Source organism: Perissodus microlepis, chromosome 14 (genome assembly GCF_051167445.1).
Source record: "Perissodus microlepis isolate ML-2025 ecotype Zambia chromosome 14, ASM5116744v1, whole genome shotgun sequence".
Classification (NCBI taxonomy): domain Eukaryota; kingdom Metazoa; phylum Chordata; class Actinopteri; order Cichliformes; family Cichlidae; genus Perissodus; species Perissodus microlepis.
In genome coordinates, this window is record NC_140474.1 from 1409275 (window position 1) to 1430640 (window position 21366).

A 21366-nucleotide genomic window follows, 5' to 3' on the forward strand; every position below is an offset into this window, starting at 1 on the left:
TGATGAGCCCTTCCTCTACTCCCTCTTCACCCACGACTGCAGACCTGCTGATGGTTCCAACACCATCATTAAGTTTGCAGATGACACCACGGTGATTAGCCTCATCAGTGACAACGATGAGGCCGCCTACAGGGAGGAGGTGGATCGTCTGGCTGAGTGGTGCGACACAAACAACCTGCTGCTTAACACCGAGAAGACCAAGGAGCTCATCGTGGACTACAGGAGGAATGCTGACCCACATCCACCCACGGGCGACCGGGGCTCAGGGCGTTGTGAAGCGCATCTATAACCGAAAGGTTGCCGGTTCGTTCCCCGGGCTCTCTGTCCTGGTCGTTGTGTCCTTGGGCAAGACACTTTACCCTACTGCCTTATGTTGGCACGATATGGCAGCCTCGCTTCTGTCAGTCTGCCCCAGGGCAGCTGTGGCTACAACCGTAGCTGCCTCCACCAGTGTGAATGTGAGAGTGAATGAATAGTGGCATTGTAAAGCGCTTTGGGTGCCTAGAAAAGCGCTTTATAAATGCAATCCAATCCATTAGCTACATTAAGGGGACGGCTGTGGAGCGTGTGAGCAGCTTCAAGTTCCTGGGAGTCCACATCTCCGAGGATCTCACCTGGACGACCAACTGCTCCAAGCTGGTCAAGAAGGCTCACCAGCGCCTCTTCTTCTTGAGGACTCTGAGGAAGAACCACCTGTCCTCAGACATCCTGGTGAACTTCTATCGTTGCACCATCGAGAGCATCCTGACCAACTGTATAACAGTCTGGCACGGGAACTGCTCTGCCTCGGACCGGAAGGCGTTGCAGAGGGTCGTGAAAACTGCCCAGCGCATCGCCGGAGCACCACTTCCTGCCATAAAAGACATCTACAGGAAGCGGTGTCTGAAAAGGGCTGGGAAAATCATCAGAGACCTCAGTCACCCATCACATGGACTCTTCACCCTCCTGCCCTCTGGGAGGCGCTACAGGAGCCGCCGGACTAAGACCACCAGCTTCTTCCCCACAGCTGTCAGACTCCTGAACTCTGCCTCCTGACATCTGACCCACGTTAACACATGGACTGGACATAGACACACCACAACCACCTACACACACACACAATGGACAACTGTACCCTCAAACACACAATAATAACATGGACTGAACCACCACTCACAACCACCAGCACTTTATATACCTCTGTAGAAATTATCCACATATCTCACTGATCTAAACTGCACTACTGTAAATGCTGTATAAACAATCATACTGTACAATAATTATAGTTCTACGACTGTTTATAACTTGCAAAGTTCATATTTCTGTATAGTTTTCATATTTACATGCTGTTCATAGCCTGTACACACTTATAGTTATAACATATTAATAACATACCTTCATACCGTGTACATTGCAACATACCCATAATAGACCCATATTTTCTACCCATATTTTCTATTCTATTCTATTCTATTCTATTAATTAAAAGCACAATCTCATAATCTCCCCAGCTGTGTGTCACACAGTTCAGCTTAACATCTGGAGATGAAGAGAGTGTGAAATGTCTGCTGCCGGAGTCGGGTTGAATCCAAACTGCAGATATGCCCATGCAGACGCACGATTGGTCACTGTCGCTCACCAGGACAATGAGTCATAATCGTCATAAGTTAGAGCTGCTTCCACGATGCAGGACTCTGCACCGTTTGGATAAAGTCAGTTTCACTTTCCCTGCTGCTTCGTTGTGTCTTCTCTTTGATTAGAGCATCAAAAAGCAGATGTTTGCTGTTTTATACGAATAAAGGGTGGCGACACCTCTGAGCCTGAGCTGTGGCTGAAGCCTGTCTGAGTACCTGACTGCCTCCTGGTGCGTCGGTACGGCAGGTTTCCCTCCAGCAGCAGAGGCAGGTTCTTCCTGGACTTCTCCGGCGTGTACATGAGCAGCTCTGGAGGCTCTGCAGGGACAAACAGAGCAGAAAGAGACCCTCGTGTTAGGGTTGAAATTCAAACTGTCCCGTTCCTGGTGTGATAGACTACGTGACTGTGAGCTGCCTTACAGTTTGGGTGCACAAAAGTTGATAATATTATCAAAAGGTTTCTCAAACAGTTAAGACGAGGTGATCGGGTCTGTCATTTGGAATAGACACAAACCAGAAAACATTAATCCTTTTAATATGTGACGACAGACCAGTGGAAAGAATTTATAACGCTCCACAAGTAACTCAGAACTAACGAGGCAATTTAGTCACATGACTGAATTAAAAAGAGTGTCCCAGCGAGGCTGGACGAGGTCAGGCTGTCAGACTGATGGGAGGAAGACGAAGGAGCTTCGTCAGCTGCAGACTGGGGAACAAAAGGCTCGACTCAGGTAACAACGTCGACGTGAAGACGTTTTATTTCAGCCCGCTGCAGGATATCTACTTAGCACTTTTAATTTTAATTTTTATGTCTATTTAAGCGTTATCTGACAGTATGTTTGCACTAAGTACCGCAGCAATTTCCTAATGTTGTAAACCTGCTCAACATTTGGCAATAAAACCCTTTCTGAGTCTGATAAGCGTGGGGGGGGGGGGGGGGGGGGAGACTCCTCCCTCGTAGTTTTTCAGATTCTTAGATTTAGTAATGCCGCGGGGTGGGGGTCAAACTTTAGCACAGTTGTTGTGCAATCGCTCAGGCTCTCGGAGCTGACTGTGTGCCGGAGATCGCTGCGTGGGTTCAGGAACACGTCACCGTGAGCAGGGACCGCCGTCACCTCTGCAGTCACACGTGAAGCTCCACCTCCACCACGCAGAGCTCAGACGGAGGCTGCTATCAGTTCAAAGCTAGCATCCATGATGGGGCCATTAGTGCACGGGCAGGGGTAACCAGGCCATCTGAGAAGGTCCCAGTAATGATGACGCACACCGCCGGGTTCTGAAGCTTCTCGGAGAACTCTTTCTTTGTTCAGTCAGATGCCAAACCTGCACCCTGCTCGCTTTCCACGAACCAGCGCGCCGGCTAAACTGACCCGAGTACAGACCAGATCTGCTGCTGACTTCATGCAGCCAAAGACACCCGAGCCGTATGAGGCAGGTTCGGGAGACACGTCCGGCGTTGTGTACTGAAGCTCAGCTCAGAATGCGCACATATCCTTCAGAAAACCTTTATTTATGTCCAGTCTGTGCGTCCACTTAAACAGACGCTAGATTAATGCACAGCTTTCCCCATTTTCGGAAACGTGTTAGAAACAAGTCGCAGTGATGACCTGTGAGCAGGAGAAGAAGATGAGGAGCAGCTCGAGAAGGAGGAGGTGACTGACCCTGACCTGACTGACGCCTGCCTCGGTGATAGGCGTGGATGTCGTCCAGCCGCGGAGACGCAGATGACTTCTTCAGGTGGTCCTGCTCGAACTGAGGAGCTGAAACACAGGAAGTGATGTCACTCCATCTGCAGAGGCTGAAAACTGTTATACAAGCATGCTGAATACGTGTGTGTGTGTGTGAGACTCACACTGACAGAAGTTGTCTCCCAGGACCTGCCTCGCCTGGAAACGATCAGTGAATCAGTCAGACGTGTGAGCAAAGACAAATCCTCACATTAACCAGGTGGATTTAAATGAACAGGTGAGACGCTGACTCCAGTTAGCTGGCTGGATGTGGGATGTTAAATATTCAGAGTCAGTGTGTCCATTGTAACCTGGTTACAAACATGGATGTATCACCATCCTGCTCATGTTACAGGACATCTGCTGCTCCTTACTGTTTACACCAGCAGGGGGCAGCAAAGATCTACTAACGCTGCACTCTTTACTAAACTCTACTGCTGCTGCTGGGAGCACGACTACATACATGTTTCCTTGATCTTTGCTGTGAACATTATAAACAGCTGCTCAGGTACAGATCGCGCTCTCACTGCAGTGCAAAGCTGCTAACAGAGGCCGTAAAGCCACCACAGTCAGGTCTACTCAACAATCGGATCTCCTGTGAGCAGCAATATGCTTCAAACCACAGTGATCGGTGCTGAACTTCACCTGTGGGCAGGTAAGAGTCAGCATCTAACGTGAGTGTCTTTGGATGGTGGAGCTTCACACAGGAAGACCAGGACATGTGACCCTGCTTACCTTGTGTGGGAGTGATGCGGGATGGTTTTCGACGATCAGCCTCTTGAGGTAGTGCACCCACAGTCGCTTCTCCTCCTGATTCTTTGTCTGCAGAACAAAAAAAACAGGATCCAGATACAAACAGTGAGGTCGCTGCATCTGAGATCCAGATTTAAGGCGGAGACTCGAGGTTTCCCTCACCTGGACTACATGCTGCTGTTTGGGAATGGTCTGGTCGGACACTCGGAAGCACAGCGGGTCCTTCAGATTCTCCACCAGCAGGAGATTACAGCACTGCAGGTGGAGGAGCAGACACAGAGACAAACGTGAGGAACCCTGAAGGTCAGAGTATCGCTGTGGCGATGAGCCTCTGTTTCCTGGGGGGTCGCATGTGTGTTTGTTGTGATGCAGCAGTGCAGACACAACCCACGACGGCCTCAAACGTGTTGTTACTTACAAAAATATGTGTGCTGTAGACAAACTGCTCCATCCTCTTCTTGGCAATCAGCAGCATTTTATCAAACAGGAAGAACGCTCTCTCCTTCTTCACTCTGTGGACTTTAAAGGAACCTTCAAGAACCAGCTCGCCGAACCCGCTGAGGTCCGGCCCAGTCCAGTTCACCAGCAGGGACTCGATTTCCTGGAGAGAGACATCGGTGAAAGGTCACAGGCTAACCACAGTGGAGTGAACCCGACCTAAACCTGCTGATCTGCACCGATCCTTCATCTTCAGAAAGGTTCTTTGGAAAAGCACAGCGTTCTCTAGAGATCCAGTTTTCTCAAAATGCCTGCATGGGTCACAAAGTTCTCAGTGCTGAAGGCAACTGGACGTCTTTAGGTTCTCAAAGATGTTTCACCTCAGACCTGAAAGGCTTCATCGGTTCTCAAAGCAGATGGGGGTCCCAGCTATGCAACAACTAGCTAGGTAACATGCTACCTAAGCTAACTCGCTAACTAGCATCAACTTGCTAGTGATTGCGCTCCAAAGCTCAGCTAAATCTGGTCACAAACCCATGTTAACGATGGCTAACATGCTAACAATGAAACCTGCAAATATCGATCCACAAACTCATATGGTAGCTGTGTCCATCTTTCATATACAGTCTTTGTTAATAGCTGCTGAATGGTAGCTCGTAGGTAGACCAAACATGTCCAAGTCGTTCTACATCGTGGGCCACATGGACCGGACTAGTGAAACATCCTCATTCTGTCAGTGTAAAGACGTTTAACTGAAACATCGTTATACAAGGAAAAGACGAGTAACTTCAACAGGACATCTCAGATTTCGCAGATAAAAAAATCAGTGAAAGAAATCTGTCAGCATGGTTCTTTGAGCTGTCGGGAGTAAATGTGTCATTTTGTTGTTTATTGTGGACTCGTCGTAAAAGCTGAACTATCATGAAAAACAGGAACTTTCATGCTACTTAATTACTTTGAGTAGTATCAGTGCCCTCCTTCACATCTTACAGAGCCATCTAGTGGGCCACTTTAGAGTCTTTGGTGGGCCGATTCTGGCCCCCGGGCCTTATGTTTCTCAGCAGCTTTTTTCACGTTGGGGTCCTGCATGATCATCGTTACCTGCAGCCGCACAGCGTGCTCCTGTTTCCTCTTCATGTCGTTGATGTACCAGGCGACTGCTGTCATGGTGACGATGGCATCCTCCACGACCTCATATCCGGGCTCGCTCTTGTCAAAGTGCTTAGAAAGTTCCTGAAACGAGACGAGACCCGCAGATAAAAGACAGCTCAGGCGTCGGGAGCATCTCGCACTCTGAGATCCTTCCCCGCTCTGATCCTCCGCCTGCTGAGGCCAAAACACAGACGGGGATTTCTCCGAGCCTCAGATAAACTGTGGTTTGTGTCCTTGTAACTTTTACTCAATTTGCTTTGACGTCTTTGAGACCACCGTGAACACGAGGACACGAAGCATCATTAACCCTTAAACTGCCACGAGCCACCTCACCGTGCGGCTCTGTGGCGCAGCGGATAGCACATTGGACTTCAAAGGTTGTGGGTTCGAGTCCCACCAGAGTCGTGCTAATTAGAGCTTTCATACACAAAGCGCTGGAGAGGCTGTTTCTAACCCTCCAGCTCAGGGTTACTTAACATGTGTTTATTTAGCAGAGGTTTAAATGACTGCGGGGAAATCTGACCTGCTGTGGAGCAAATACTCAGAGGTGCTCTGTCACAGTCAGGAAGTACAGGGAAATAAGTGTCCTCATTGTTTAATTGATCTTTTTTTTCAATAAACTAATTAAATGATTAATTCCTTCAAACTGATCATCCAGCCTGTGGCGCCCAGCGTGTCCTGAGTGTGTGTTGGAGCCTGTGAGCGATCAGCGAGAGCAGCAGGAGGTCAGGCTGACCTGAAGCTGCAGATCAGCCACATTTCATTCGTGTTCATGGAGTCGTTCTGGGAACTCTGGAGGTCAAAAGCGTCGCTTCCCCGTGAGAAGCATCGGACTGGAAGTACAAGTAGCTCAGAGTATGTGTGCAGTTACATTCCACTGCACCCTGAAGCGCCTTAGCACAGAATGGACTGAAACGGGAGCAGCTGAGGATTCTGGGAAAATCCCAGCTCGGATCCAAACACATGTTTGACCGATGTTTAAACTGGCTGCCGTCATCAGAGCGGCAGCGGCAAATCCTGCAGACCAACGAGCGAGAACAAAGAGCAGCTTCAGCTGTGTCATCCTCCCGCCCGCTCCTAGAGCTGGGCTTGGACTGGGACCAGTGAGGAGACTCGGCACGTTCACTGGGAAAGCTGTTCCTGCTTCACGGAGCAGACGGCTGAGTGAGAAGGCCTCTGCGGCTTCAGCTTCACACCGTAGGACCTCCTCTACAGCACGCTCTGTGTGAACAGACGTGATGAACAGGTCCTCGCCTCTTCCAGGTGTTTGCGCGTCATGTTAAACATCTGGAGCACAAGTCTCCATTCAGCCAGATGTGATTATTAACGATGGGAATTTGGCACAGAAGAACAAATGGTTCTGCTCCTAAACCGGACCGCTTCAGCTTGTTTCCATCGTTTTATCCGTTTTGACTCTACTCAAGTATTTCTGCATGTTCACAATAATACACACAATGATACTGCAGTATCAGGTGGTATCTGAGCAGAATCTGGCAGCTGCACAAGGTTATAATGTATTTGTGTGCACACAGATTTACACACACGTGTGTAAATATTTCATTTATTAGAATTTGTGGGTTTATTTTGTGCTGCGAGTCTTTAACTGAGACTCGTCTGTTTCAAACGTCTGCTGAGCTTCTTCTCAGAATAATGAGAACACGACGACGGCCAGCCTGCAGTTCGCTCTCGTGTGATTTAACAGAGTCACCGTTTCCTGGTGCTGACTGCGGCACAAACGGGCTCCAGCATCTGTTTGGTGTTTGTGCCAAAACTGACTCAACAAAGACAACGAGAAGCAGAGCTTACGACTGATCGACCAGTCTTCCTGTCACGTTAACTCGAGTCCGCTGGCTTTACTTCTTCTACACGCTGAAATCAGATAAGTTGAGTTTTAGGGCAGCTGTAGTTTCAAACCTCAACCAACTCTTTGCAGAGCCGACTCGCTGACTGTCCTCCGGTCGTGATCCTGTGTATGTTTGGCAGTTAGATGGCCGTCCTGCAGTTTCAGATCTTTGCGTTCTGCACAGACTCTGAATGAAAGTAAATAATGCACATTTCTGTGCGTGCAGATGGCAACGGATTCACGGTTTAACCCCCATTTCATCTCTGACATACTGCATGTGACTGCACACGGACTCGGCGTTGTTGACCTTTATCGCCGTCTTTGCACAGCTGTGTTGCTTTGTAGACAGCGACTGACCACGGCTGGTCTCAGACTCGGTCCCTGTCTTTGAAACAGCCGTTTTAATCACTTCTGTCCTACACGTGCACACACGTTAGCGTGTCATGAGACTCCTGATGTATCAGCAGAAGGATAACTGCACTTCACTGCAGCACAGACGGTAAAGGACCTGTGGTCAGAGGACAGAACAAAGCTGTGACAGAGCAGCTGCAGAGCGGAAAGAGAAGTTTAGACTCTGAGATGATGTCAGAGTTTATCCTCGTTTTATTGGTCCTGGGAAAAACCCCGCACACGTAGCCGAGGACACACACCGCTCGTCTCTAAAGACGCGATGCGCTGAGAGGTCTCAGCCTGACCCTCTGTTTACTGACGGGAGACAGACCTGTTGCCTGGAGACCAAAGCTTTACGAGGACCAATCAGGACGTTTGGTCCTTAGTTACCTGTGGAAGCAGGTACTCATCTAGCAGTATCAGGTAGGACTGAAGTCATTTATGCTGAACTAAAGCTAGTATTTGAGATGTTGAGCTACTACTCAACTACTAGAATTTGAGGTGTTTGGATGCACTTGCAGGTGGCACCTGACCAAGTAACAGGCTTTCGTGTGCACAGTATCTGATAGCATTTAAATTCTCACCTGTAGTATTTGAGGTTCTATATGCAGTATTCATTAGTATAACCTTAGGCTGTTTTTGAGGTGCTATGTCCAACATCTGATCGTATTTGGAGTTTAACTTGTATATCTGGAGGTATTTCAGGCACCGCATGCAGTATTTGGTAGTATTTGCGATATAACTTGTAGTATTAGGTGGTACGAAGGGTCACCTGTAGCAGCAGGTGGTATTTGAGGATCCTCTGCACTGGTTTGAGCAGGTACGTCTCCAGCGGTAAGGAGTGGCTCAGGGTCGCCTGCCTCTCCTGGAAGAAACGAACCAGACTTTCGTTCTTCATGCACTCCCTCAGCACGGCCACCGAGCTGTGGACACAGAGCAGCAGAGACGGCGTTAATCATTAAAACCACAATAGATTCTCTTGAAGCCAAACAGCAAGCCCCAAAACAAGTCGATGGATATCCAGGTCAGGTTACCGACATCTACAGAGTTCAGCCATCACCTCGTAGCATTTAAAGCACGGGGAGGGAACTTTAACAGGAGACAATGGAGCTGCAGGAGGTGAGAGGGATGTCCTCAGCTCTGACCGTTCATCAGAGGACGAGGTGAAGAAATGATGGAGGGAAGGAGGAAGAAGAAGACAGATGGAGGCGATTATGACAAACTAAAGAGCAAAAGGACTCCACAGCTGTTTGGAGCTTTGACAAACATTCATTACAAGTTTATAGAAGAACGAGAGAAACTGACGAGATCAGAGAGAAAGAAAAGATTCTGACAGAGAGCTTCTGGATCCAGTTCACCAACATTCATCACAATCAGAACAAAGAGCAGACGACGAGGAGAAGAGGGAGGGCCACATGTCCACGACGACGAGATAGAAAGAGAAGACAACAAAGAGTCTGAGGAAGGGAAAAATGGAAAGACAGGAAGTTAAAAATAGGTCCAGGTTATGAAGAAAGAAGCGACAGGAGAGAGGACGGGGATGGTGGTGAAAGAGGATGATGGAGGACAGTGGAGACTCAGCTGTCGGGTCCTCTGACAGACATTCATCACAGTTGGAAGCCAAAGAATGTTGGACGCTGGTGGAGGGACTGGAGGGAAGGAGGGAAGGGAAGAACGAGGAGGGATGAGGAAATAGGGGGCCAAAGAGGATGGGAGGAAGGAGGTCATGGTAACGATGGGGACGGAGAGGAGAGATCAGGCTCTTTTTCTCCACAGGAAAGAGGGGGAATTCAGAGCAGTGCTAATATCTTCTGCAGACATCAGTGAAGTGCAGAGTCTGAAACGAGCTTTAAAACACAGCAGCTCATCTGTTTCTTCCCCACAGCGTCCTAAACACCACAACAGGTGATACCAACCAGAATATCGACCGGATAATTAAAGAGTTTAATCTGCAAACTCACAGCTGAAATGTTAACCACAGTTTACAAAAAGGAACTTCACAGGTTCTCAGTCTAATCGAATCAAACATGCGGCATCATCAGGGAGGCGTCTGATAGGCCCACATTCATCCTGCAGCCAGACAAATATTACCTTAACCACAGAAACACGTTCATACCAACCAAAGAGGCGGTGGTACCGGCACTGTCCAAACCAAACCAGGCGCACATTTATCTCCAACCTATCAGGTAAGTTGTAGCAGCTGAACCTGTGCACCACCCAAAGAGTCCTGCAGCAGCACTGGATGGCCAGCAGGGGCATCAGAGGGGTGTAACACAGTTAATATGATGTTTTGGGACCCTCCGAATGATGTGCCTACTTTTTGTGCATGAGGGGGTTCTTCTGGCTTCATGCTGGGGTGGTTTGCAGCAGAGCGTGAAGCAGACGGATCTCTAAAACTGATGGAAAGGTGGAACATGAGATGGACCCGAAGATCGAGGCATCAGCAGCGATGCTGACGCTGTACCGGGCTGTTACGGTGAAAAGAGCGAAGCTTTCTGTTTCCCGTCAAAATGAGTTCATCAGTGTCACATCGACTGCTGATGATGTCTGCTCCGTCTCTGCGGGGTTTAAGCCCAGACACCAAATCACTTTTACTCAAGCAGACAGAACAGGTCAGAGGTCAGGCAGGGAGCCTACTCTAAGTCTAGCCACAGTTGGGCGGGTTATAAAAGCAGACGACCACATCCGGTTCCACCGTGGTCACCGAGGCCGCAGCCTGAACAGACTTACCAAACCCGGACATCAAGGACTGGAAGCATGGAGCCGGGTCTGATAAAGCTCTGTCCCATCATGGATGGATCGACCCAAATACCCCGATTGCCATATTTTGGACCCTGCAACGCCAACAGGCAGAGTGCACACATTTATCACCAGAGTTTACCACCCGGGTCCTTTCAACAGAAAACGTCTAATGTCTCAAATAAAAGTCAGACTGGTTCTGTGGACGATGACTTATTCTCCAGTGAACATCAGCAGAACAGCTTCAGGCTGTGGTCCCATGTTTTTGGGACAGAGCGAGGCCCAGCACAGGATCAGTGTGTTGCTCCTAAAAAGGTGCTCAGGTGATTTTAAGGCACTGGTTTGGTGCACAAACCAGGTGAGGCCGTTGGGCTTGTGTCACAGAAATGTGCCTGTCCAACCACACTGAAAGGCTAATGTACCACTGTAAGGGATTAGACAGCCGATCATATATCTGTCCATCCATCCATCCATCCATCCATCCATCCTCCCATCCATCCATCCATCCATCCATCCATCCTCCCATCCATCCATCCATCCATCCATCCTCCCATCTATTCATCCATCCATCCATCCATCCATCCATCCTCCCATCCATCCATCCATCCATCCATCCATCCATCCATCCTCCCATCTATTCATCCATCCATCCATCCATCCATCCATCCATCCATCCATCCTCCCATCCATCCTCCCATCCATCCATCCATCCTCCCATCCATCCATCCATCCATCCTCCCATCTATTCATCCATCCATCCATCCATCCATCCTCCCATCTATTCATCCATCCATCCATCCATCCATCCATCCTCCCATCCATCCATCCATCCATCCATCCATCCATCCTCCCATCTATTCATCCATCCATCCATCCATCCATCCTCCCATCTATTCATCCATCCATCCATCCATCCATCCATTCATCCATCCATCCATCCATCCTCCCATCCATCCATCCATCCTCCCATCCATCCATCCATCCATCCATCCATCCATCCATTCATCCTCCCATCTATTCATCCATCCATCCATCCATTCATCCATCCATCCATCCATCCATCCATCCTCCCATCCATCCATCCATCCATCCATCCATCCATCCATTCATCCTCCCATCTATTCATCCATCCATCCATCCATTCATCCATCCATCCATCCATCCATCCATCCTCCCATTCATCCATCCATCCGTGTGACTTCTTCAGTCTCAGCTGCAGCTACAGCCCATTGTTCCTTCGGTGGTGCTGGTTTCAGTCATTGTGCAAATGTCCTGTTTATAAGGTTGAAACCTGCAGTCAGCTGAGAGTGAAGACGTCACCTGATGATGACGAAACTTCCAGATGAACAGAACCGACCTTTTGGGATTTCCGTACCCGGATGAGCACGAATTGGAGTTCGGTGTCAGCTACGCCACATCTCAACAGTCACCTGCAGAGTTTCTGAGCTCATACATAACTGAGACATGCAAGCAAAACAGCATTGTTTGTTGCCATGGAGCTTTAAAGATGGTGTGGTATATTAATGTAAAGCATGTGTAAACTTTACAGCAATAAAAGGCTTAAAGAAGAGTCACTGTTCACATTTGTACTATAATGAAACCTGCAGCCGCTGGGACGACAACAGTGATAAATGTTAGGTTCATATAAAATGTCACAGACTGAACAGCCAAATTTAAGGGCCCAAATTTTCTGTAGACAAGACATGAAGCCGTAATCTGTCATCTCGGACTTCAGCCTCAGATAAACACTCAGCTCTGCATGGAGAATTTAAAGCAGATGGCAGATATGAAAAATGTGCACCAGAGACATGCCTAGAAACTGCGTTTGGCAAGATTCCCATGAACTCATCCACTGGAACACATTGAGGACTTCCTTCAGCCCAAACTTCCACAGAGTCTCCAGGGTCGCTGTGCTTCACCTCGTGTTGTACGGATGCTCGGAGCAGAGGAACGTAGCCGTCACAGTTTCACAGACTGCAGATAATCGCAGCCGCTCCCCCGAGCCCGAAGTCATCTCCACCAATCAGAGGTAACAAAACACCAACCTGCAATCTGCACAGCCAATCAAAACACTATTAACCTCTCAAATAGTCCCACCCGTGCGTCTACCTGTAAGCTTTGTTTGCATTGGGATAAAACGCCTGATTATTTGTCCAGATGAGTTTTCCACAGATATGTCGCACTCTACACTGAGGATCTGCTTTTCCCAACTACCTGCTCCGACTACCGAGTTCGGAAGTGCAGCAGTCAGTCAGCAGGCAGCACCGGGGCAGAAAGACCCCAGCTATCCCGGAGATTTCAACACAGAACCAAGTTTAAAGTCCGGCGGTTAACCTGGACAGTCCTGCCGTGCTGTGACGGGGCGGAGATGAAGGCTGGGACATAAACCCAGTAACCTGCTCTGTTTCCCAGACGTACTTTCGCTTTCATGTGTGTTGAGTCTGATCATTCTTGGAACATTTCTCTGCTCTGTTAAAAGTTGGCTTTAATCAGGAGACCCCCTGCCAGCCTCCGAAGCCCGCTGGCTCTACAGCTCATCAATTTACAGCATTACAAACTGTGCTTGCATCCAAGTGGAGTTTAGCAGCATAAATTACCTCAGCATCTGTCTCTGTTCTCCCCATGGAGCTACCTACTGAGATTACATCCACATCTGTTCAAATCATTCTGCTGGCAGCCAGTTTCATACACGCACAGTGTTGTGATATTATAAAGACAAATATCTCCTTCGGTTTTCCTGCTGATGGTTTCCGATGGCAGAGAAGCTGCGTTCCTGGAGCCGATCTGTTGTTTGGTGCGTTTTCATTTTTGTGCAGGATCCCCGGGCAAACAAAGCCTCTCGTCTCGTGTTCCCAGCGGGACGACAGCAGAGTTCAGAAACCTGCAATCCAGCACATTTCCCTCCAAATCTGACCCAGCGGATCACTGTGGAAAAATGCAGAGCAGGGGCTGACAGAGACCGAAAGTCTGCTCCTCTGGTGATCGCATTACTGCGAGTTTGCTGAACGCTCGGAGCTAAAATATTCCACAGGGCTGATTCTGGCTAGTAAGACAAAAGTTTTGACCCAAAACCGAAAGATTTAAAGCAGCAGAAAGTTTGGTTCCACATCTTTAAACCACGACCCCTGTGCTGATGGTTGCAGCACACGCAGGTGACTTGGAGACTCCTGGGGGACACAGCGAGGTGACCACATGAGTGAAAAATGGTTTCGAGCATATCTGAGGAGCTGAGGCTTGCAGGGAGCTCCAGCCTCTGATTGCAGGGATGAAACAGTGGAGGGGCTGATTCACAGCTGAAGAACTGACGTCCTGGTGCCTTCACGGACCTTCAGCAGCAACCACAGCATGCTGTCCCCTGCAGCGCTGCCTCCAGCACCCTCAGCCAGAATAAACCCTGATCAGCTCAGACTTACTCTGATTACTTTTAACCTCTTTACAGCTGGGGTTGGCCTCACATCCACCCCTTCATCTGAGCCCTGAGGTTCACTGGCTCTTTATTCTCGCGTCTGCTGACTGACGGTGGCCGGCACACTCTCGCCATCCACATCAGACTTAAATATCTTCTCACGAACCCTTTTTAGGAACATCTACATGATCACCTGACATGTGTTATGGTTTCATCCTTGCATGCAAACATGCTGTTCAGTGATCTGTCAGTGTTTCACATTATTTCCTGTCTCTGTGCAGTAACAAACACACAAAGTTTTTCATGTGTCGGGTTTGCTGAAAGATTCCTGTGTTTCAGGCTGGGAAAAAGTACATTTGGCACCCGTGAGCATCCTAACACGCAGCAGCTGAATAAATCAGCAGTTGAGAGGCCGGGAAGGGTCCAGCAGAATAGGCAGCGATGCAGCTCGAAAAGCTGGAGACACGCTGACAGAGACAGAGTTTCTGGGTTTGGTGGTCTGAAAGCATTTGACCTACTTATTTTTATTGGTGTTTAATGGAGCTTTAAGGAGGCGACAGGCAGATAGAGCGAGCGAGCGAGGTGAAGGAGGGGTCGCCTTCCACCCCGGCAGACTCGGTACGTGCCGAAGGGGTTTAAACACACAGGGAGGCACATATGGGTGCCGATGAAGCTTTTACTGCGCATGTATGCAGTGATTTAAGTGCATCAATATGCAGACAGATGGAGGCCGGGCAGAGATCCAGGCAGGCCGAGCGCAGTGGGTCAGACGGTGGAGAGAAGACCTGCGTGAGATCAACAGTGACTCTGTTTGACTCTGCAGAGAATAAAGAGACGAAGCAGCCGTGGACGCAGACACGTGCAGTGAAACAGGGTAACGCTGCGCTCTGTGCCTCTGGTTCACATCTATCACTCACACGCAGCTCTCAGATCTCTGCGTTCGTGTTACTTCTTACTTCATTAACGGCAAAAACCAAAATAAATGTGACTTTTATTCAGAGTATCGTACCACGCAGAGCTCTGCACGCTGTGGCAGAGACCGTCACATGCAGCTGGTTAACGTGGGCGCGTGCTTTGTTTGAAGCTGGATCTGTGGATTTTTCACCACATTAACATCAGCCTCTCTGCTCAAGTTACAACCACATGGTCTTGTGATCTGCTTCATTTGTGATGAGCATGTAGAGTTTCCCAGTTACATTAACACTGCCTGAATAACGCTCTGCAGGCTAGGCTAACGCTAACAGCTTAAGTGACAGACGACTGAAAGCTCTTAACAGGAAGAAGAAACCAAAGATGAGCAGACGTGTTTGCAGGAGAAGAGACAAACAGTAAATATATCAAACTATTACAACGTCATGCCTGTGCTTGTTGTACTTGTGCTGTTGCTAGGTGGTTGCCAAGCAACCTGCTGGTATAATTGTGTAATTCAGCTCTTGTGGATCTAAAGAAATGTTAAAAAAGGAGCTTTTCTAAGGTGTCACAGAGGCATAAAACAGGTCTGTTTTCTAACCCGTGATGTTGTAGCAGACAGTGTTTCACATCGATTGTGTTACTTTGTGTTGAACAGTGAAACACAAAAGCACAGAGTTGGTTTTATTCTAACTTTTGGCACCGATTATCTCCCTGCAGATCGATCTTAGATCTATCCACACATCAGACATCGATCTCCTCAGTAACAACAGCAGTTATCGGCCCTGAGTGTTGGGCATGTTACAGGTGTAACACCTGTGATACTGAGACGTGGGTTTGAAGGAGTTTTTATTCCCCTTTAACTTAAAGTGCAGCTTTTGGTGATATTTTTCGGCTCTGTTCATCTCCAAATGATCTCCAAACTTCTGCAGCTCCAACAGATTTTGAGTTACAGAAAGAGATGATTTGTTAGTCACAGTTTGTTCCTCGCTGGTTGTTTCAGTGTCTTCACGCAGCTTAACCAGAGCTTCACACATAAAAGTATTTTCCCTCCATGAAGGCGAGAGGAGGCGCGAGTACCCAGAACTTACGTGCATTTTGCAGGAACGTACAGGGAACATAAGATGTAAGATGGGGAAATATTGTTTGCTTTTCCAGAAAATTACTTCATTTAATTTTAGGTTATTTCATTGTTACATGAAATTTCACCTAAGTACAGGGTACTTGCGCCTTATTTGTGGGTCGTCTTATGAAGTGTTACTGTAATGTTGACTGAGCTCATCACCAGCTTCATGCTGGGAGGACAGGTGGAGCTTTCAGCCTGTGACAGAAGCCCAGCAGCACGTCTGAAGCAACAGCTGGAGTTAAACTGCTCTGTGCCTCCAACATCTGCCATCATAACTTCTTTTGTTTTCAGAGAACCACAATGGAAATGAGATTATTAAGCAGGACTCGCCGTCCATTCATCTTCATCAAACACATCTGCATTTTGAAGTTGAGAGTAAAAAATGTTGCGTGAGTGTTTTCGTTCCAGTGTTGAAATTTATTTGAATCAGAATCAGAAGCAACATGCTGGTTTTGTGACAACACAAAGAGACTCAAAGATGTGAAAGGCTGAAGCCAAACTCTCTGTGAGGACCGCCTCAGACAGCGGCACAGACTTTGGTTTTAGGGTCCAGGTAAAGGAGAAAGACGTCAGCACGGGAAGACGAGGACGCAGCTCAGGCTGTCGTCCATGGAGCGGACCCCAACGCTCGCATTTACTCTGGTCATAAATCAGCGTCAGAGTGAACTCGACAGCGGTCTGTTCATCAGGAACAGGCCACAGAAAAATGTTTCTCACTGATGTCGATCAAACTTGAACATTTTTTGCATCCAAATGAGTGAAAAACACGAAGCTCCAGGAAGGAAAAGCTTTGTGTCAGTAATTATATCAGCCTGAGGCTGGACAACAACACTGAAGCAGCGATCAATGAGCAGGACTTCCTGTTTATACTTCCTCCTTTATCTTTATTGGCTCCTGTTGTCTCCACAAAGGAGGTCATGTGATCTGTTACTCAAAAAGTTGTAGAGAAACTTTCTAAAGTCAAAGTGCTTCAGTCGACCCGGATCTGGAAGCAGGACAACGGATCCAGATCTCCACCTGAGCCGGGATCCAGCTCAGAGTCTGGGAATCCACTCCTAACAGGAAGCTGTGTGTGTGTGTGTGTGTGTGTGTGTGTGTGTGTACTTACTTGGGGTAGTTCATGCAGTAGAGAGTGTAGATGTCGAAGGCTTCACTCTGAAACACAGAGAACAGCTGATGTCAGAGCAGCTGGCGTTGAACCAGCAGCCATAAGCCTGCAGCTTCCCTGCGTGGGGCGCTCACCTTTGCTTTTCCTACAGTTAAAAATGTCTGCATGAATCTGAGACCCTCCCACTCCCACCCCAGCTGTTTGGCCCAGATGTTTGCAGTTTTATACATTTGGTCTGGCTGCCTGAACTCAGCCACAGGTCCACCTCATAGAGGTCAGAGGTCAGAGGTCTGACCAGCAGGTATGACCGTAGATGTGCCGCTGAAGTGTGAACCACACTCATCCTTGTAAACTGGGCGAGCTGTCCTTCACCTCCCCTTTCAGTCCACTTCCTGTCAGCCAGTCAGGAGGTTGCAGAGAGAAAGCCACACTGTGTCTCCTGCTCGGGTCCTAAAATAACTCTAACGGTTTAATCTAATGTCCAGGATTAAACAGGAAGTTCAGTTCAGCCCAGTCTGAATGAACAACAAGCCTCCTGAGGACCAGACGCTGTTTCTAAACTCAACTGAAGGTGCTCAAAGGTCCTGCAGAAGAGTTTAACCCTGAATGCAGCACAGCCCCCTGCAGATGAACAAAGAGGACCCAGAGGGAAGGGACAGATTACTGTGGAGACTTCCTGCTCTCCTAATCTAATCTACAATCCTGAGCGGACTCCTACTGCTCATCCTCAGCTCTTATTCTGACCCCTGACCTCTCACAGAGCAGCTTTGCATCACTCACACTTCAAAATAATCCTCCTTTATCTCAAACTGGGCCTCAGTGCATTCTCTGTCCCGAATAAGCTCCTCCCCCTTTCAAGGCCTGGGTTCATTACTATTATTAATGCTAAAAGAAAAAAGCTTTTACACTCATATTTGGTTCGTGCGCTGCAAGGAATCAAAGAGCTTTGACACCACAGAGGTGAGAGAGCCCAAAACAGAACACACACACACACACACACACACACACACACACACACACACACACACACTGTGTACTCACCCTTTCTACGAAGCACTCTGCGATGGCTGCAGCATGAGGGCTTCTCTCTAAATCCTCCAGCAGATCACTGAGGACACAAACACAGAGGTCAAAGGTCAGGCTAATGTTCCAACAGGGACTTGTTCTGTGTATTAATGATGATGTTGGTGCATCAGCTTCATCCACACTGGGAACCTTTAGTCCCCATAAACCTCTTAAATGACGTCCCAAAACCTGCAGTTTCTCTGACGTCCAGCAGAGGCAGCAGTGAGTCAGTCCCATAGACTCCCATGTTAAAACGTTCCAGCAGAAACAAACATGTCTACAGCCTAAACTGTTTTTACCTGTTTTAATAACCCACCTGTTTAAATTGTACTAAGGCATAAAGTTTGCATTATAAGGGGCGTGGTCTCTTTGATTGACACGTGGATCGTGACACAGGTGGCTGTAGCTGCTAGCTGTCCTAGGCTTTATCTCTGCAAACTGGAGTCCCAGTTGTGCTGTGTAGGACTTTATTTGGATGTTACTGAGCAATAATTAGCAGGTATCCAGGTATAACCCTGTAGGTTGGGACCAGTACCAGGACTACACTGGTTTGTCTCTCCTCCCAGTCTTGAATAGGAGGATCTCTCACATGTAAAGCAGAGGTGTTAACCACCCCACCACAGAACCACTGAGGTTCCCTAAACGCATCATCCGGGTGATCCTGAGCATGAAGGACCTGCTGCGTGCAAACTGTCCACAGAGCGAGCACAGGCGGTCTGATGCTGTAATAACTAACCATCATACTGCAGTCACAGCGAGCGCTGCGACAGAGAGAGAGGGAGATTAGCATGATGCTACACCAACTCAGGGAAACTCTCCCTCTGACCACCCTCGTCCCTCCACCCTCGTCCCTCCACCCTCGTCCCTCCACCCTCGTCCCTCCACCCTCGTCCCTCCACCCGGCCGAGTACAACAACCTTCTTTATCGCTTTGTTTGAATTCGTCCTCTCTTTTCTCCATCCATCTTAACCACACTGTGCACTCCTTAAACCTCCTTAGGGCGATCGTGGCTCAAGAGTTTGGAGTTCGCCTTGTAATCGGAAGGTTGCCGGTTCGAGCCCCAGCTTGGACGGTCTCGGTTGTTGTGTCCTTGGGCAAGACACTTCACCCGTTGAGTGTGTGTGGATGACTGGATGTGTAAAGCGCTTTGGGGTCCTTAGGGACTAGTAAAGCGCTATACAAATACAGGCCATTTACCATTTAAACCACAGCGGCGTGATACCAATCCAGAATAACCTTTGACCTGCTGGCTGTTTGCTGCTGAGCTCAGAGTCTCCGTCTGTGGTTTTAATCAATACTCGTTTAAGGTCATTCGTGCAGGACGAAGCAAAGCTGGAAGCAACTGAGTGGCAGCAGAAAGCGTCAGCGCGTGTTACGCTCGCCTCGTTTTCCATGTTTGCGCTCCTCTGTGGAATCGATTTCTGTCTTTTTGAGAGCTCATCATAAAGATTTGACGGTGGTTATCGTGCCGAGCGAGAGCGTTCGGACGCCTTTGGTGAGAAACAGACTGACAGAAAGCAGCGCGACCGCTGGGGTCGCGGCGTTGCTTACAAACCTTTTCTTTCTCTCTCGTCGGGTTTAACGTCCCGATGCTCTAAGTTGGTCTCTCTCTGAAACAGACTCCGTGTGTTTGAGATCTATGTGCAGCCGTGCAAGTTTTCAGGCCCATGGGTGCCTGAAAGCTGCCGGCCTCCAAACCAAAATGAATTATGAGGAAAATTTGGGAAAGAAGGAATTTGTTGCAAAACAGGAAACTTGTTGTTCGCTGTGACGCTGAACAGAGCGAGGCGTTTTAATCTGACACGGCTAACAGCGAAGAAACACAAGAGCATCTGACAGTGAGTCAGGTCAACGTGAATCAAATTGTGAATCATGCAAAGCTACCCTAGAAAAGTGGATTTAGGTTGAACTCGAAGTCTCCGTCCTGACCGTGCGTTCTGAGGAGCTTTGATGACCTCGGCGCAGCTGAATCTGGTTATTTCCCCACCGCGCAGTTTAAAAATAACACGAGCAGTAAAACAAACTGTTGCATGAGACTGAAAACGTCTCTGAGAAGCTTTGTTTTTATTTGGCGAGGCCGATGTTTGTTGCTAGGCAGAAACTCGAGCCAAATGTCTGATGACTATCTGAAAAAGTGCAGCTCTCTGAACAATGCATCGGGAAAGAGCGGAGCCTCAGAGAATTTCACTGGAGGGACTTCTGCTGAACGGATTTCACGTGACGTCAGACGACTGAGGCGGCGTGAACGAAACACGCCGACAGCTCATATGAGTTTATGATAAACATGGATCCATCTGAGCTGAGATCAGTAACAAGACATTTAAGTTGATGAAACCAAGTAAATAATCAAGATTCACACTGAAGCTTTCCAGATGATCTTTTTCTGCCATATTGGAGCAGGCCTCCATCTGGTAACACCAGAGGACCCTTCGTTTGAGCAGGTTTGTCTGACGCTCATCTCTGGATGAATAAAAGTGAGTAAATGAGCTTCCTCTGAAGGGACGGCGAGGAGCTCCGCCACATCGTCTGACGGGGACGCTTCAGATGTGTTCCAGGCACATCCAGCTGGAGAGGAGACCTCTGGAAGTTCCTCGTTTTCCCGAAGAAGAGCTGGAGGAGGTCTGAGCAGCAGAACATGGAGGACGAGCCGCATTCACAGGTCGGAGTTTGCAGATCAAACCACGTGAGAAGCTTCGGTTACTGAGGACAAACCCACGAACGCTCAGAGCCCTGATAATGACCTGACGGATTACTGTGAAATACCATTTTCACTGTTTCACAGTGAAAAGAGCTGATTTAGATTATTTCTGGGAGAACGAGGAGCGTGGTGGTGTTGCGAGCGAGCGGCTGTGACGAGGAGGAGATAGGAGGAGATTATATGAGGTCACGCTGCAAACTCTTACTGCATTCTCAGCTAACGAGCTCCGATCGAGTCTCTCATTATCACAAACACACACATATCTGTGCGTATGGACGGACACACACACGCTCCCTCCTCCACCTCCTCTTCCTCGCCGCCTTCGCTCGCTCGCTCGCTCGGCTCTGGCGTCAGGCCTCGTTTTGTGGCCGGCGGACATCATTAGCCGGGGATTATGGG

General features: G+C 48.5%; 1 protein-coding gene across 3 annotated transcripts in view; it reads right to left on the reverse strand.

Moving 5' to 3' along the window:
* plekhg2 (pleckstrin homology domain containing, family G (with RhoGef domain) member 2) overlaps positions 1–21366 on the reverse strand; it is a 67823-nt gene that overhangs the window by 843 nt on the left and 45614 nt on the right. For 2 of the 3 annotated variants that reach the window (XM_084952000.1, XM_084952002.1), the window contains 10 exons: positions 18246–18312; positions 17205–17251; positions 8689–8839; positions 5633–5764; positions 4512–4694; positions 4256–4348; positions 4076–4162; positions 3466–3499; positions 3275–3373; positions 1830–1931 (listed from right to left, as the gene is read on the reverse strand). In XM_084952000.1, the coding sequence (XP_084808126.1) occupies positions 1830–1931; positions 3275–3373; positions 3466–3499; positions 4076–4162; positions 4256–4348; positions 4512–4694; positions 5633–5764; positions 8689–8839; positions 17205–17251; positions 18246–18312 (995 nt within the window). The remainder of the gene's footprint in view (positions 1–1829; positions 1932–3274; positions 3374–3465; positions 3500–4075; positions 4163–4255; positions 4349–4511; positions 4695–5632; positions 5765–8688; positions 8840–17204; positions 17252–18245; positions 18313–21366) is intronic. The other variant, XM_084952001.1, reaches the window with a different exon arrangement.